General features: G+C 37.6%; 1 protein-coding gene across 8 annotated transcripts; it reads right to left on the bottom strand.

The window, feature by feature from the left end:
- Window positions 1–3,160: 3,160 nt before the first annotated feature.
- LOC121264892 (membrane-bound transcription factor site-2 protease homolog) lies at window positions 3,161–18,596 on the bottom strand. 8 transcript variants are annotated; one of them, XR_005940571.1, is made up of 12 exons: window positions 18,378–18,593; window positions 18,199–18,264; window positions 17,997–18,063; window positions 17,781–17,903; window positions 17,568–17,671; window positions 15,080–15,227; window positions 14,208–14,288; window positions 13,649–14,110; window positions 13,202–13,525; window positions 10,772–10,937; window positions 10,550–10,634; window positions 3,161–3,481 (listed from the first exon to the last, which is right to left on the bottom strand). XR_005940571.1 is itself a non-coding variant. In XM_041168238.1 (11 exons), exons 1-10 carry the CDS (start codon window positions 18,506–18,508, stop codon window positions 10,773–10,775), a joined length of 1,671 nt encoding a protein of 556 aa, XP_041024172.1. In that variant the 5' UTR covers window positions 18,509–18,593; the 3' UTR covers window positions 3,161–3,481; window position 10,772. The 8 variants fall into 8 exon arrangements, 4 of the variants coding, with proteins under 4 accessions (XP_041024172.1, XP_041024171.1, XP_041024173.1 ...); XR_005940570.1 differs by having other exon boundaries at window positions 3,161–3,467; XR_005940572.1 differs by having other exon boundaries at window positions 3,161–3,467; window positions 17,781–17,879; window positions 18,378–18,591.
- Window positions 18,597–18,798: the final 202 nt, after the last annotated feature.

Here is an 18,798-nt window from a genome sequence, read left to right as displayed (position 1 = left end):
GGGCAGGCCATGTGGGTTGTGATACTTGTATAGTCTCTGTAGGGACGCCTCGATCGGTGAGTTATACTATTTATAAGTCGGTATGAATTACTTATAATATAATTTAATTTAGAACATAGGTTATAGAATTTAAATTTTACAAATTAAATAATTTTATAATTTAAATGATGCGAATGATGTATTTTATATATTAATTTAAAAATATAATATATAATTCATGAAAAGATAGGCTCTAAAGGTAGTTGGAAGAGGATATTAATAAAAAAAAAAAAAAAAAAAGGGTGCCAATCAAGTTTTAGCCTCCACGTGTGGATTCGTTGTTTGTTTTTTCTGCACATAAATTTTTGAACTTTTGAATCGAGAGGCACGAGGATCAGTAATGGAATAATATATATTATAAAGATGAAGGTAACTATGAAACAAAACACAAAACACAACAAAAAATGCAGCAATTAATTGTTTTTTCTATTCACCCACAGTTGAGGTTTCGACAAAAACTGGGATGGATAGTTCACATGAGGTGCCAACTGCCAATTAGTCTCAATATGGGTATGGAGGGGAGAATCTATACTAAATATATACTGCTCAGTTATTTATATACAACCGCGGCCAGCTCGAAATTAAAGACAGTATAAATATATCTGAGCTTGAAGTTTTCCAATGAAAAAAGAAGGAAAAAGAGGGGGGAAAAAACTCAAGACTGCAGGTTAAATAGTATGCATGCATGCTTACACGTACAATCCCCTTTATACATTAGAATGTATTAATTTGTAAGTTCACATGATGATGACATGATGGCTTCTTTTTCCTTTGCAGATTCCCTTATCAAAGAAATTTTGTCGCATTATATATCATTGATATAGAAGAAAACTAAAGTACTCTTGTTATTTATGCATCAACAGATCATAACGTGGTTTCTGCCTGATGTGGCAATTATATGGTACCATTTTTCTCCAAAGCAAAAAGACTAGCAAAGGGAAGAAATTTCTTCTAACAGGAAGAAAAAGTTGATGAATTTAGAGGTACCATGCATATAATATATATAATTAAAGCTCTAAATCTCTCTCTCTCTCTCTCTCTCTCTCTCTCTCTCTCTCTCTCTCTCTCTCTATCTTTTTTTGTCCCGAATAATTAGGAAAAGAAAGGGGTTGAAGAGATTGGATAAAGGGGGGGTGAGGGGGCCGGGGAGGAATACAAAGAGAAATCAAAGCTGCTATCTAGCTAGCATCATTTTCTACACATGAAAAGAAGAACATTATGGTAGATGTCAGTCAATGAGGCACAAACACATGTTCCTTACTCGAGAACATGGTTCACGTTGCAATGGACACGCCGGCCTCGGCGGCCTGGACTTAATGAAAGTGAAAGAATCAAAAGGCGAAGACAAAGAATGAATGATTAATCCTGTGCCATTTTGATTTGGGTAGTTAGGATGCCTTTTTTTCTGCTTCTATTCATGTCTTCTTGGTTCCCTAAATATAAAAAAACTGGGGATATATTTTTGAGATCCACCTAAAACAGATTTTCCTTAAATCAATGGGAAAGAGAGACAGAGACAGAGACAGAAAGACAATTAGAGGGGGTCTGTTCCTAAAGTGAAGACAAGCACTGATAGTGATGGATAGCCTTCCTCTATGATCTCATGTATTCATACATGCATACATGTATGTATGTATATGCAAGCTGTGGATCATGATCTGAAGGGCCATGTGATCAGTATGATCATACGCATGTGCTGCCTGGGTCAAATGGGTAATCAGCCGACACAACACGTGGCCATGATTCAGGATAACAGTTATTTTGTTAATGTCAGTCATCTGAGAGATGAGTAGGCTATACTTATGTATTTGTGTCTGTGACAGAGAGAAGTGAGAGAAGTGAATTAAGAAGTCAACAAAGGCAATTCGCGTGGCTTGAAAAGTCATGGTAGTTGTGTAAGTTTTTAGGCCAGTGGTAGTTATGGCTGCTTTCTTTTCTTTTAAGTATGAGGGAAAAGTAAAAAGGTGGACCGAGAGTGGAAAGAAAATTGAAAGATGAATTTCCGTTCTTCATCATTAGATAGAATAGAAAAGGTGAAGGGCAAGGAGGTGGCTGCAGATTCAACATCTGGGTCATCGTTTTTCATCCTAAATAAAAGGAGGAGAGAGATATATAATGAAACTTACATGAGATTTGACAATTTTATCTTTCCAATTTGTTAGACATAAATTCAAATATTTGTATGAATATGTCATAGTACTTTTTGAATTCTGCTCCATACAGTCATTTTTGCATACTCATTTCTTATGCACTCCACTAATATGATTGGCTAAAACAATTATTTTATATTAAAAAAAATGACGAAGCCAATCATATTAGTGGAATGCGCAAAGACTGCACATAGAATTTTTTTATAATAGTAAATATATACTATCAATTTCAAGGGAAATAAGGAGAATTCTATTCCCCGAAACATGCAAGTAATTATATTAACTACTTCCGAGTAGTTAATATATACGCCTTAACCCAACTCAAAAGACTTCTTTCAGGTGTGCATATAAATTAGAAGAAGAATAAGTTAGATGTATTAGAGGATAAAGCCTTTAAAGAAGGGAAAGGTAGGTGCATAATAATAGAAACGTATAGATAATGTCCAGCCCAAAGATAACATCCAACAACATATCTGATCAAATGTTGGGACCTGAAGATGACATTAGAACTTCTATGCCGACACCGTTAATTTCCATATTTTTCTCCATACTCTCACACCCCTCTCCTCCTTCTTTTTGGTCTCGCATATTCATTTCTCATTATCTATAAATAAATACGTTACCCCACAAGCTTACTGGGTTCTCACAAATTGGCAATAGACATTATAGGAAAGCGATTTGTATCAATTTCTATTTACAAATGGATCCCCTAGTAATTAGAGCTTTACTAAACCAAGCCTATAGGGAAAAAAAATTGAACTTTAAACCTAGAAAGGATGAAGAAGGGTTATGGAAAAAGGTCTTATGTATTCAAAGATCTTATGCTTTCATATTGAAACAAATAATCTTCGATTATATTGACCTATCTGGCGATGAAATGCATGCATATTTCTTATGTCAATATGTGACTCTAAATATGACAAAAGTGAAGACGAGGAATAACATATTTTATATGACACGTAAGAAAGATCTATTGGCAAACTTGGCCTGCCACGAGAGGACCAGTCATGTTTAGTTTATTTCAAATATATTACTGCAATTAAAAAAAAAAAAAAAAAAAAAAAAATCGACCCTTTTCATGTAGAAATGCAGGAGGGGTCAGAACCACCACAAATAAGTAAATAAATAACCATAACTTGTGCTCTTGAAGATAAAAAGGGTCAAATTTGCTGGCATTGGCTCCTCAATATAAAAGCAAGTCCAGAGCGTCAGACTATTGTGCCAGTGGCCCAATCAAAGTGACTCCCATAGAAAGCTGGAATATGAACAAAACGATACCTACAAAACAAAGTCTAATTTGAAATGAGAATGAGGAAGTCTCTGATGACTAATTAACATTGTGCGCATCACAAGGAAACTAAATGGAAATGAAAACAACAAAACCAAGGCTATAATATTCCAGGGACGTATTATTAAAGCTCAGAAGATCATCTTCATAACCGAAACAGAAACAGAAAACAAAGCATGACAACGTGAGTAGCTGAGAATGAGCAACAATTTGAGAAGTCATTTTCATATTGAAAAATATGATTCTGTAATACATCGGTGAAGGAAAACCATTTATTGAATGTCATCTAATATATGTATGCAAGCTACAACTGTTGCAGCCACAGAAAGCTCTTCTACCCCAATGCCAGTATATCATATCACCACAGCTACAGTCCTACGAAACTTTTTTTTTTATATAAGTTTTTTTTATAAGTAAACGATTAAATTAATAAAAATAAGCTTAACCCAAGTACACAATGGTATAGATGAGTTAACGCCTATCTATGAAGAAGAAAAGGAAATAAGAAAGTCATGAAGGCCAAGGCCATTAAAATTTACAGCTATGGCCCATAAAAATAATGTTCTAACAAAAAGTGATCTAAGTTCCTCTAGAGAGCTTTCATTGTCTTCAAACGTCCGGTTATTTCGCTCCTGCCATAAGCACCACAAGATACAAATAGGCACCATTTTCCACACAGCTGTGATTTGTGGAGCACCTCCTAGATTTGTCCAACTGGCCAAGAACTTAACCACTGTGGCAGGCATGACTCAAGCTAGCTCTAACCTGCAGAACACATCATCCCATAGAGCTCTAGCAACCTCACAATGCAGTAGAAGATGATCCACAGTCTCACCACTTTTGTTGCACATACAACACCAGTCTACTTTGATCCCCCCCATTTTCGTAAGTTATCCATCGTCAAAATCTTACCCAAAGAGGCTGACCAAACAAAAAATGCCACTTCAGGAGGCGCCCTATTTCGCTAAATCCTCTTACATTGGAATTGATAGTCTTGCAATTGTGTGAGAGACTTATAGAAAGAGCAAACCGAGAATGTACCTTTACCTGCGGGTATCCACCAACCTATCAGCACCTTGAATGTTCAGTCTCATGGAGTATAGAAGATGAAAAAAATCTTCAAATCTACCAATTTCCCAATCTTGGACAGCCCTACTAAAGTTCACATTCCATTGGACTTGATCCCCAAATATCACCATAACATCAGCCACTGAGGCTTCTTTTTCGCAAGCAATCCTGAAAACTGAGGGGAATGAATCCTTAAGGACGTTATCACCACACCATAGGTCACTCCAGAATTTAATTCTAAAACCATCTACCAACATAAGTCTAGTGTGATGAGTGAAAACCCCCCACCCTCGTCTAATATGCTTCCAAACTCCCACTCCATAAGCCCCACTCACCTCTTTAGTGCTCCAACCCCCCCTCCCCCCCCCCCCCCCCCCCCCCCCCCCCCCCCCAAAAAAAAACACACACACCTCCATATTTGAAGTCAACCACCGACTTCCATAAAGTTTCCGGTTCCATAGTGTATCTCCACAACCATTTCCCAAGTAAAGCCCTATTAAAGATTCTCAGATTTTTGATTCCCAACCCACCAGAAGAAATTGGATAGCATACCTTATCCCACTTCACCAGGTGGAATTTGAATTCATCCCCCAAACACTTCCTGGAATTGAGAATAGAGATAAGAAATACGTTGGTAAATTGGACATAGTGCTTTTGATTAAGATGATCCTATCACCTTTCGACAAGTACAATCTCTTCCAACCAGCCAATCTACGTTCAATCTTCTCAATCATTGTATCCCAAATCGATTTAGCCCATGATGCTAACCCCCAACGAAAGACCAAGGTAATTCATGGAAAGAGAGGAAACCTTACATCGAAGAATGTTAGCCAACTGCCGGATGTTGTGAACATTACCAACCGGTACCAACTCTGATTTGTCGAAGTTCACTTTTAGACCAGATGTCGCTTCAAAACAAAGTAAGAGAGCCCTCAACGCTCACATCTGGTTTTGTTCTGTCTCACAAAAAATCAGTGTATCAGCTGCAAACAATATGTGAGAAATGTTAAGAGTACCCCTATTGGGGTCACCAATAGAGAAATTAGCCACAAGACCAATATCTTATACACCCCATTTACAAGGCTAATGGGTCGATAATCTTTCACTTCCATTGCCCCAAGCTTCTTAGGGATAAGTGTAATAAAAGTGGCATTTAGGCTTTTTTCAAATTTTCCAACCGAAAGAAGTTCCTAAAACACCTTTATTAAATCCTCCTTCACAACATCCCAACATGTTTGGAAAAATGCCATAGAGAAACCATCAAGACTATGTGCTTTATCTTTAACCATTTTCCTCACCGCGCCATGAACCTCCAACTCTTCAAAGGGTCTCTCCAACCACGAAACACTCTGTGACTCTATGGACTCAAAGGCTAGTCTATCGAGCTTTGGCTACCATTCAACCTATTCAGTAAGTGTTCGAAAAAATCAGCAACATGCTCTTGAATCACAAGAGTCTCTGTACAAGCCACGCTATCTATATTCAACATTTCAATGGTATTAGTTCTCCTACGAGAGTTGGTCACTCTATAGAAGAACTTCGTACTTCGATCTCCTTTTTCAACCACAATGCTCTGGATTTTTGCTACCAAGAGATCTCCTCCAATAAGATAACCCTCTCTAGTTCTGACACTTATTCTACCTTCTGAGATAACTCTTCCAAGGAAAGGACTTGGCCCTCCTGTATCCTTTCTAATTCTTGTATCTCCTCCAACATAGACTTCTTCCAGTCACCTATATCACCAAAGGATTGAGCATTCCAAAGTTTTAAATTTTGTTTCAAAGCTTTCAGCTTGCTGGCCAAAATGAAACTAAGAGTGCCATGAATCTAATATGAGTACCACCATTGCCTGACCCTGTCCACAAAGCTTTCAGTTTTTAGCCACATATTTTCAAATTTAAAATACCGATGCCCTTCTTGAATAAAAACCATAATCCAGCAAGATAGGAAAGTGATCCAAACAAATGCGAGGCAGCCTTTTTTGACAGATCTGGAAAATGACTTTCCCACTATGACTAGACTAAAAATTTGTCCAGTCTAGACAACGTATAATGATTGAACCACATATGCTCCGCCAATGAGAGGAAAATCCACCAATCCCAAGTCGAAAATACACTACGAGGATTCCGTCGCATCCTACTGTATCCTGACCGTTCGCTTGGGAACCTTATAACATTAAAAGCATTACCTATGCACCATGGTGTTTCCCACCAACTATGAACTCCTGCTATTTCGTCCCATTGAAGTCTTCTATTGCTATCTGAGTTCAACCAATAAATACCAGCGAATGCCCACAAAAAATTGTCTTCCACATTCTTAAAGTAACATGCCACTGTGTACTACCCAATGAATTCTTCCATTTTCTCTACTAGCCTTCTATCCCACATAACTAATATACCTCTTGATGCTCCATCAGATGCTAAATAAGCCCAATCCACATATGTATTGCTCCATAAACTTCGAACGATTTTTCTTATAAGGATAATGATAGACTTACTATTTCCTACCACCCATTTACTACTTTATTTTTTTTTTTTTTTTTTTAATTTTTTTTTTTACTTAATGGTTAAGGAAATAACTATTAGTGAAGTCGTATATTTTTTTAATTTTTTCTTGATGATTAAGGATGTTAAAAATACTTAAAAGAAAATAATAAAAAAATAAAAATTTCAAACACACTATAGAGTAGTAAAAGGGTGATAGGAGGGTAGTATCTTGTAATATGTTTCAGCTTAGTTCCTTGTAAACACAATGTCCACCTTCCACTCACGAAACAAATTTTTCACCTGAAGACGCTTATTGGCCTCATTGAGCCATTAGACATTCCAAGAAATAACTTTGGGCTTCATAAAGACGATGTTATTCCCTTCCCTTTGGATCTTTCTTTGCTTGAGCTGCCCTCATATTTTAGAGACCAAGTTAATCTCTTGAGCTCCCTCTGTTTTTAGAACCTGATCTCTTCTGTTGAGCATGACCAACTTCAATGGCTGTAAGCAAAGCCATGAATTGTTCTTCAAAACCTTCGCACTCAATTCCCACACAATGTTGTATTTCCTTCACCTTGTGTAAAACCAAAGACACTATACTAACCTAGCAGAAAGCCATTCAAGGGTACGGGCTCCCCAGCCATGTCTATCTCATCCCTGGGTGTCTGTTGTGACTTCAACGGCACCCCCATCTCTTCCTCAACATAGTGAACCTACCATCACACTCAGAGGGGTCGACTATAGGCACTAACATCTGAGAAAGCCCCTCTGTGACTTCATCTGTATTCTCAACTTCAGTAAACAACACATGGGCCACTTCTAGATGCTACACAACCTTCGCCAGCGGGGAAACCACCTGGGTCTCGAGTGAGGACTCTCCCTTGCTGTCTGTCCTGATTGGGCCTGGGATCCGACATCAAACGGTGCAGCATCGACGAGATCCCTTTCTAATTCTACCGCCATCAACTCTCTCTCTATCAAGTTCGTCGTCTAGGCCACCGTCGACGGTTCCGCGACCATGGTCTTGTCTGTTGGGACCTTTTCCAGCGAGGTCAGGTGACTTTCACCGGTGGAAGGCCCAGCCACACCCCCCACCTCTAACTCTCCACAAGGGCTGAATACCCACCATGGCCTTCCCTCTATCTTCCCCCATGGGCTGAAGCCCAGATCATGGTCCCCCTGGCACCTTTGGGTTACCTGCCCTTTCACTCTCTTTTGACGACCCTACTACCCAAGGCCCAGCAGATCGTGCCAAATCCTTTGGGTCCTTATTAATTCCCACGAGTTGAAGCTCAACTTGACTACCCACAACCATATGCTTATTAGGCTCAATATCATTTCTAACTTCATAGCCCAGGCCCACAGCCTTATCCTCCTCAACGTAGCGTATTAGAGCAGCCACTTTCTCCTGTAGATTTGTCAATTGGGATTGCATGTCCTTCAAAGTACTGTGCATGCCATTGCCTGCCAAAGCGACAACAGGCCTGCCACAGCCACCCTTCCAATGCTCACGAACTGTACTAGTGGTTTGTCGGGCCATATCAATCCCCTAACCTTGTTGCGTCTCACAGTGGTTTGCTGTTGAGTTCTACCACTGCCGACCTCGCCACGAGTATATTGTTCTCAGGACTGCACCGGTGCCGTCGTCTGCACCAGGGCCTCCCTGTTCGACCGACTTTGTGTTTGGGTCCCCACCCTCGACAGTCTATGTGATACTCCACCCATGTTACGAAATGCGATCCCCTCCCTCAATGCATCCACCATCCTCCTCCAACCCTGCCCCTCCACATCTTCCAGTATAAAAATAAAATTTCGCCTTCCACCCCCACCGTACTCTACTAACACCATGAAACGGCCATTGGCATTTGAGCACCTATGTGCAATGAAACTTCAGGCACCCTCCCTTGATGTGGTGTAAAAATCTTTCATCCCCCTCCCCCCCTTCAAACACTCCTCCAATGCTTTTGCAAACCATTGCACCGTTACCATCCCAAGTCTCACTTCCTTCACTATCTTCCAACTACTTTTTTTATGAGCAAAGAGCTTCCTTCCTCAAAACAAATGCTTTCGATCCTATAACTAGATTTCTTCCAAACCCCATCCTACTCTGCTACCCCTACAACTCACTACTCAGTCATGATCTCACCGTTTAATCCCACCAAGCCTCATCGGAGTTTTTGGTTGTAAAGAAACGTTGGTTGTACGGAGAGAACCTTTTTCTACTTATAGATGTCCTGCAAAACTTGACTAACCTATTAGGGCCTTTCATACTCCATAGACATGGAAAGAAGTACTAAAAGCTTCAGACTTGGTTCGGGCACTTAAAAAGTTCCTCTCCCTTTCATGGCCCTATCTAGCCAGCAACCAAGTCCAATGAACCACTCAATCCAACTTTGAGTTGAAATATTGGACGGGAAGGAGATAAGAGAAAGACAAAAGATAGGAAAATTATCTCTATGTTTTCCTTGGTTAATTAATACGGAGATAATTACATTGTTTATAAAGAGGAGCGACACACTCTAACATGGAAATAAATAAATGGGAAACAAATGAAAACCCAATTCTAGAAAGAAATCAAAATAAAATCAGCCGCATTTACACTTCGAAGTCGGAGAAGGATTGAAGGATTATGGTATTATCATGCTCAACAAGAAATGACCCGAAATTGGATCTTGGTTAATTTGAGATCAGAAGTTTAGTGGATAATGAAACTAAGAAAGGTAAAGAAAACTATGTTTGAGGACAAACTTAGATGGGTTCAATGAGAAGTTTCAATGGCCAGTGCAATGGGGTTTGTGGAACTAAGCATTTCTTTACAAATGCACCTGAAAATATAAGCCGACTGCTTAGTGTAATAAATTTTAACCTTTGTAGATACTTAATTCTACTAAGACCGAAATTAATTATGCTCAGTTTATTTATGTTGATGCAAGTGTGGATTGATTTTTCTTCCTTTCTCATTCTCACTTCTCTTTCTAAAGTTTTGTGTTCATCCTAATTAAAGCATTACCAAAGTCATGTTTTCATCTTTTAAGGAAATCGACTAATCGTTAATTTTTTAAATTAAACTCTTGTCAATAGAGTAATTCCAATAGAGAATTTTATTTTAGGGCTCACAGTGCTCAAAGCTAGTGGTCAAAGTGTTCACATTAACTAGAAAGTCTAAAAGAATATGATATTTCAATGCAAAGCAGAGGAAGGTCTTCTTCCTGTGCTGGTCTCACATTTTGCAGACATCAAAAGACAATTTGTACAGAAGGTGAAATGGCATATGAATTTGAAATAAAAAAACACTTAGGCCCCGTTTGGATAGTGAAAGTGTTTTATCTCATCTCATCTCATCATTACAATTTTTTCAAATTTCCACACAAAATATAATAAACAATTCAGCTTTTTCAAATCTCGAAACAATAATAATATTAAAAAATAATATTCTAACAATATTTTATTTAACTTTCAACTTTTATCTCAACTCATTATCCAAACGGCACCTTAGTATTCCAAACCCTTTTCATTACCATTATTGAAGACCTTGGCTACGTATTTTCTACACTTTTAACAATCCAGATGGAGCACATTGTCTTCCATAAATTTGTAAACAACCTGTAGTATAATTTCACCACGTAAGCCCTTAAACCATTTATTATGGCATTTATATAAGCAGGTGCATGCTAAAGAAAAATCAACAGCAAAGATGATGAAGCATATTTTTAGAAAAAGAAAAACATATCACTGCTTACCTTAGGCATAGAAAAAACTGAAAAAGGTCCTCACAAAGACAAGGAGGGAAATGAGTGTCCCTCCAAAAAGACATGCTCGGAGAACCATTTCCCTCTTCCATGGGCTCAGCAAAGTGAAATGGCTTAGCGTCACCTCTAGAAGAGATTCTCCATCCAAAAAGTAGACCTGATAAAATTATTACAATTGAGAGAAACAAATAGTATGGTCATAATAGGCCAGAATACAGAACATCATTTTGGTCTTCCTTGAAAATGATCATTTTGGGTGATGCTCTCAACAAAGTACTATCAAAAATGTGTTTCTGCACGTCTTCAGACAAGTCTATAGAGGGATATTGTTTAACAACTTCTCCTTTTGGTGATATTAGTTCACAGCCTAGAATGGAAAATGAAAACCTTCCTTGTCAGTTAATATTTAAAGGTATTAAAGATAAAGGCTAATTAATAATTTACATCATGACAAGATCTTGTTTAAAATCAGAAGAGTACTTCCCCAAAAGCAGGGGAAAAGAGTGAAAAACATGCACCACTAGTCACCAATCGTATCTATACCAGCTTAATGAGATTAATAACTGCAACTATGTATTTACCCACCATTTGGATTGAATCCCATAAAACCTTACCTCTTTCACATCCGCTACTCAAATCACAACATCAATCACTTCTCCCAAACCCATCAACAACGTGCAATTTTCACTGTCCACATCGTATTTTTGTGTCCATCACTACTACCAAATTTTGAACAGCCATTCCATTCTTCTGACAACCCAAATCAAACCTATTTCAAGCCCCCACCCCCCCGGGCCCCCATCAACACTGTCACTGCAACTGACTTCCAGTCCTCCCATCTCCGATGAGAAAGACATGAACCAATTCCCACGATTGATAAGGCTTAAAAATCATCCAAATAAACACACATCTTTCAAGCACTGAAAGGAACACCGATCTTTCCATAATGCCGCATCAAAATCCAAGACCAAAATTTTGAACAATCCAATTAATTAAAGCAAAACCAAATCCCCAAAGAGTTCAATCAATTGATTGGTGTCAATTCTATAGGCATTTTTGTAATTTGAAGTCTTGCTATATCCACAGACAGTATTATGAGAGAGAGAGAGAGAGAGAGAGAGAGAAGATGAAGATGAAGATAATGATAAAAATAAAGATCATGAGATATAAATCATTCTTAACATGTTTTCAACCTTAATAGGATATTCTTGAGTTTTAACTAGTATAAGCAAGTATGACATCAAAAACTTTCTGTATATTTTTCATGACAAGTATTGGAAATGGGAGATATTGCCAGTTATTTTGCACTAAAACAAGATGTGGCTTGTTTTAGTGCAATACTAACTGAGGTAAGGTTCCCTAAGATATATGACTAAGAAACATCGATATCCAACCAAAGAGCATATTAGATTAACCCATGGGAATCGGGTCAAACTATTAAATGAAACAAACTCTCCTTATGCATGTATAGACCAAATATGTGACTCTCAGAAGCTGACTTGAAGCCCCAAACACATAGAAGAAAGCAACCACCGGTTAAAACAATATGCAATATGTAAAAATGGGTGGAGGGATCACCATGATACAATACAGCATAGATTCATGAAAGACCAGCTTATTATAATGTTATGGCTATACAACACCTTTACAGGCTCAACAATTCCTTTCCCTCAACAAATTCCACCTCATGCATAAAAAGTACAGATTTCACATTTTTTGGGTGAGTGTTATGCCAGGAGGCAATGTTGTGATAATGTAAGATCATCTCTATCCGTGCACAGCGGGTGTGGATGAGTTATGAGTTTGGGTGGTGTTGGTGGTGGTGCTGTGACATTGTTTTTCTGTTTTATAGATTTTAAGGAATTAGATCAGCAAGGTCAACCCAAGACAAGTACAAATCTCATATCATGTTTGGTTGACTGAAAACTGCACAACATATATACCTCTGTGCTTTTGCTTTAATGACCTCAAACCATATGACTATTGCATCACCTTTGTATGGTCAATTCAAAAACTTAATTTCATTTACCTAGCTTCACCTTTGTGTCAGTGTTTTATCTAATGAAAGTACAAACTAAGCAACCCAATGAATCTAGTGCTTGATGTTTATGACAAAATAAAAACTTAATTTCATTTACCTAGCTTCACCTTTGTGTCAGTGTTTTATCTAATGAAAGTACAAACTAAGCAACCCAATGAATCTATTGCTTGATGTTATGGCAAAGTCGTCGAGGAAATACGGACTTTAAAATGTCCGAATTTGACAACCAATTAGTTATCAAGACTTTAAGCCTAATATATAACTGTTTTACCAAACTATATTAGTAAATAACCAGTTGAAAAACATTTTGACAGATAAATGAGAGGGTGTGTGTGTGTTGAAGCGTCTAAATACAATATAAGATTGATACAAGTACTTACTGGCAAGCTATTGAGAAGAGCTAGTGTTAGAGATACATGGAATGTGCACATCAGAACTCTTTCAAGTACATTTGGAAGACTAGTACCAAAACGAAAGGCCCAACGAGGTTGATAAGAAGTTAAATGAACCGAACTTGCCATGGATATCACATCACCAACAAAAACAAAAGTCCCATGACATTTGGCTTCCACAAGATCAGAAATCTGAGAAATTGAAAATGAATTTCTTCCAAGTTGCATGCACTCTGGGGAAGATGATCTCAAGTATGTGATCTCAACCCAGCTCAAACCTGGCATCCAAAGTGGACTTAAGCACGACTCATCCTAGGGACACCATCCAAAAAATTTTCAGCGGCATTAGCTAGAGTATGAAGCACTTCCTTGTTCCAAGCATATAAGACTTGAAAGTAGGAGAAAAGACAAACGCTTATTCAAACATTTCTTTACCAGAGAACATGTGCAGCTGCTTCCATTGGTTATTGTTGCCCATCCATCACCACATTTATTGAGCTTGACAATGTCCTTAGCATTCATGCAGTGGGTATCCTGTCTTCTCTTTGGATGACCATCTTCACTGCTACCACCATCTGACATTCTCATATCAAGACAGGGAATTTTTGCAAATGCGGTAAGATCATTAGGACAGGCAGATTGGTTGTTGACTGACAGAATCTTCTCGGGATCTTCTGTCATGAAATTGGGGACACAATATCCTTTTCTGCCAGTAACTCTCCCAAAGTCTCCTTTGTATTTGGAGTGATTTGTAATGTGAAGTGACACTTCATCTATTAAAGCTGTCATCTCCATCCACTCTTGTGCATTATGGATGCGAACACCATCCAACGATATGATTAAATCCCCAGGAGACAAATACCGAGACAAAGGCGATGTAGACAATAAATCCAAAACCTACTCCATATGATCGTTAAAAAAGGGTAAAAATGTGTCAAAGTCAGCCACACACACCTACTGAATATATATAATGCGACACAACTAAATGCTGTACCAAGGGACATTCATTATGGATGTAGAAGGGACACAAGATCAAGGGCAGGAGGAATAGCACCAATCCACAACCTGCACAACACTAAAGAAAAAAGCTAAAAGGTAATCATGATTAGATTTGGTAGCTTATGAACTAGCTAAAAGATGAAAATCATACAAATCCAGAAATGAAATTAGAAGTTTAGAACCAATTACGTGCATAAGCCTAATTAAATTTATTTTTCTAGCATAAGATTTTCTGCATACTTCTGAAACTGGCAAATTTGATGCTGTCTCTCTCAAAAAGCCTTTTTTTTTTTTTTTTTTTTTATAGATAACCAAAGATTTTATTATAAAACGCAAAAGGTATCGTCCAAGTTCAAGAGTTCAGGGGAAGTATACTAGAGAAACACCTAACTAGAAATAGAAAAAGAGACAAGAAAATCAGGAAGTCTCAGCTCATTAAAATCGATTGAAGCTGCCCAAAGAAACATAGTATTGAAAAAGAAAGTTTATAGCCCCCCCCCCCGGCGATCTTCTGCTCAGGACCATCAAACTTTCTGTCAAGTCTCAACACAAATGATAGTAGATGATGTGACAGTATCAGGAGTCCCATTCTGATCAACACTCCCACCACCACTGGATTTCACATAAACAAGAGCAACAGTAATTTCCAGGGTCAACACATAAGTCGTCTTCGGAGTGGGTTAACCTTGTAAAGAGTCAAGCTATCAAATCGCTTCAATCTCATTATGTGCATCTTTGATTGCATACTAGTTGTTAGAATGAGGCCTAGATTGCTCATAATAGAAATATAGCAACTCAAATTGACATGCACCAAAATTACAGGTTACTACGATTTAATAAAGCCTATAAAATATCATATGATCTTACCACTGCATTGTGCCAAACACCAGCACAATATACACGAAGGGCAGTAAACTGTGGCAATGCTTGCAGCAACTTGTAATCAAAAGCCACCAGAGCACCAGGAAATAGACCTGCAATAAAAATGGCAATGTACTCCATCTGCATGCCCTCACTGCTTTCCATTGAATCATTGCCAACGGCATGAAGAATGAGAATCTAGCATTCCACATATTTAGATATAAAGTTTTGTAAAAAATCAACTGCCATATGTTGCTCCATAATAAGTTCAATCATTTGTGTAAGAAGCTGTTTATTACACTAGATTTCCAAACAAGAAATGGAAAGAGATTGATGACTACTACAACTTAAGATTCACCAAAGACTCAGATTAGACTTTCTCAACACAAAACATTATTTGCCAAGCCTGCAACCAGACAATTCTTCTTGGAAGTGAGAAAAATAAGCATATCAAGTTGTTTTGCAGACAAAACTTAATACCATTTACAGAAATAAACCTCCATAACCCACCTTACTGGCCCTACTGACTTGGGCAGGTTTTGCTAGAATAATAACTACATTTTAATTTAAATTGATGACTAATTGATTTTACTCTCAGAATTAATGTGAGCATTCAACCATATATTTATATGGAAAGAATTGATAAGCCACAGATAGAGTTTCTGCTATAACTAACCCAAACTATGTGATACTAAGACAATCAAAACTCCGTTACATTTTAAGAGTCCAAATAATGCAGGAAGAAGGCTTTCACACTGAAAATTATGTATGAAAAAAGTTGTGATACCAAAGTGGATGTAGAGTTTCTGGAAAGCAGCTTGTATTAGGGTTTAGGGCAAGTTAGGGCTAGGATTTTGACATGAAAAGGGCTAGGGAGTAGAGTTTCAAATGGTGTAAGGGAAGGATAAAATTTAGAGATGAAACAAAGAGAAAAACCTTAGGTTTGGATGTTGGTTCTTAAGATGTGAACAACAACCCAAGAATAGTGTTTGAACTTTCTTGGGTTGTTTGGGAGCTATCTGATGAATGAGTAGTTGGGGTTCTTCATTATTGGATTTGAGGAAAATAATAAACGCAAAATCAGAACTTGAATTGGGTATAAAATTGCTGGAAATTTAAAATGAATTTAGAAGGAAGAAATCGGAGACAAACGTAGGTAGTAGGCATCAGACTTAGGCCCCATTTGGATTCAGAGATGAGTTGAGATGGTTTTAGATGAGTTGAAGAAAATATTGTTAGAATATTATTTTTTAATATTATTATTGTTTTGGAATTTGAAAAAGTTGAATCGTTTATTATATTTTATGTAGGAATTTGGGAAAGTTATAATGATAAAATGAGATGAGTTGAGATGAATTTCCAATCCAAACCGGGGCTTAGTTTTCCTGAGTATCACACTTGGGTTTTCTCACACCCAGGGAAATGGTTGCATCACACAATCCCAAGAGCAATCATAGCTGGAAATTTCATAGCCATCTTGTTCATTGAATAAAAACCATTACATTAATATATATAGATGTCTAACACCCATCCCCAATCCCAAAACCTAATAACTAGTAAACCTCACAAATAAAACCTAATAAGATAATAAACCCAAAACAAGATTCAATGTACTGGTAATGGACAAGCTTAGAATGTTTTTTCTTAATACTTATTCCATTGGTCGATTGTAATAGATTTTAATGCCATGAATATACCTGACTTTCTTGTATATCTAGACTTTTTCCCGTGTATTTCGGCTCTGCCAACTTTTCTCATCAATAAAAATCTTCTTTACCAATAAAAAAGCAGATCCAATGCCCTAAACTTCATTCTATACCTAAATATATGAAAATTTGAAAACACTCCAAACTCCTATAATTGAGAAAATAGAATCAAAGAAAACCAACTTCTCACCCTTTTTTATCAGTAAATAATACGACCTTCTCACCCTTACATCACCAAACCCCCAAAGCCTTGAACAATAAAAAATAAAAGACATAAAATACACACAAGATCCATAGCTTGAGACTGTAATGCTTAGGGCATGCCCCTCATGGATTAGTTTATCCCTCGCTTTGATGGCAAAGAGTTCCTTTCTAGCTATCAAAGAGGACTAATAGAGGACAAAGGCACATTTCTGTACTTCTTTGTAGCGATAATTACATCAAAACTTGATGGCAAAGTGTTTTTTTAATGATTTTTTGTGATAGTTTATAACCAAGTTAGCTTTGTCTACTAGCATTCAGCCCTATATTTCTATAAGAGGTGGAGGGAAAGGAAAAGGTAAAATAATTTTCAAATGATAACAGAGGTAAATAATGTCCATTTCATTTTGAAATTATCTCATTTTACAATACATGGAAAAATATAGTGAAACTCAACACTGATTTTCTTCATCCATATTTCTTTGACTAACTCAAAAAAAGCCTACCGTTTTCGATGTTGTACGTCAGATACTTATAACAAACGGTATAATGAAAATTCCAAAAAAAAGGAACGGAACGAAGCTGACCATGCAGCGGCAAGAGCATGCCCAAATTCGTGCACAGTTACAGAAATCAAGGTAGAAAGAAATATACAACCAGCATCGGCAAGCGACATGCTCAAACCAGAGACCTACGTATGCAGAAAATAGGACAGCGTCGTTTTGATTAATAATTCAGCATCAGCATCACAGCAACTACAAGAAGTTAACAACGACAAAGGAAAGAATCAAAATACTAACTGAGGGAGAAAATCCGAACAGCAAGTTAGTAGAAAGATTTCCGAGCTTTGTGTTTGGTGGGAACAGAAACAGGGCTTTGCCTAATTCCCAAAGGAGGATCTGGTGGGGAGAAAAATCAGTGAGCTGAGAACCGAGATATCATTCGTCAAAGAAAAATTAGAAGACAAAGATTAATTCTTAAGCAAAGGAAAAGGTTCTGTCTGTTAGAGACCATACCATAGTAACGCCAATCAGTGCAGTTAGGCCAAAACCGATCCCAATGGAAAACCATACTCTCAAACTCCTATACGAATGAATGCGAGGCACGGTTAGTCAGTCAATACGTAATTAACAGTTTTCACAAAGTTCTCTAATAAAACTAATAAGAAGACAAAGAAGGATTAATAACAACAGTAAGATGCAGGGAAGATGCGAAAACCTGGCATGTCTCCGTCCAAAAAGGAAAAGGGGTTGATTGAGAATAGAGATTTTATAGTCGCAGTACCTGTGGGAGTGGTAAGACATTCATATTGTCAATTGTATCACGGAAGGAATTTGAGATAAATTAGAGAGAGAGAGAGAGAGAGAGAGAGAGAGTGTGAAGTCTGAGATACTGACCAACAGGAAATGGTGTTGGAGAGGTTGGGGGTGGTGGCGACAGTGGTTGTACGAAAAGGCAGGAGGGAGGGAGTCTGAGATCGAGTGCGTCCCCTCCCAAACCTTCTCACTCGTCTACCTTCCATTTCCATCACTACAATTTCAGTCCAGTTTACTCCCCACTCCGTCTTCTTTCCTCCTACGCACAGTTATACCTTGATTGTCTAGTTTGCTTCTTGATTTTGAGCACGATAGTTGTAAAGCAATTTTTAAAATTCCATTTCAGTTACCATTCCGCGTACTCTTATCTTATTTTAATCGTATTAAATAATTTTTTATTATTAAATAAAAAATATATATATAATAAATAATTATTTAATAATAATAAATATGTTACATCATACTTAATGAGATAATAATATGGTATATAAATACACTAACC

This window comes from Juglans microcarpa x Juglans regia, chromosome 5D (genome assembly GCF_004785595.1).
Source record: "Juglans microcarpa x Juglans regia isolate MS1-56 chromosome 5D, Jm3101_v1.0, whole genome shotgun sequence".
In the NCBI taxonomy this organism is placed as follows: domain Eukaryota; kingdom Viridiplantae; phylum Streptophyta; class Magnoliopsida; order Fagales; family Juglandaceae; genus Juglans; species Juglans microcarpa x Juglans regia.
The sequence above is the reverse complement of the archived record's forward strand: the minus strand, read 5'-3'. Positions and strand labels throughout refer to the sequence as shown.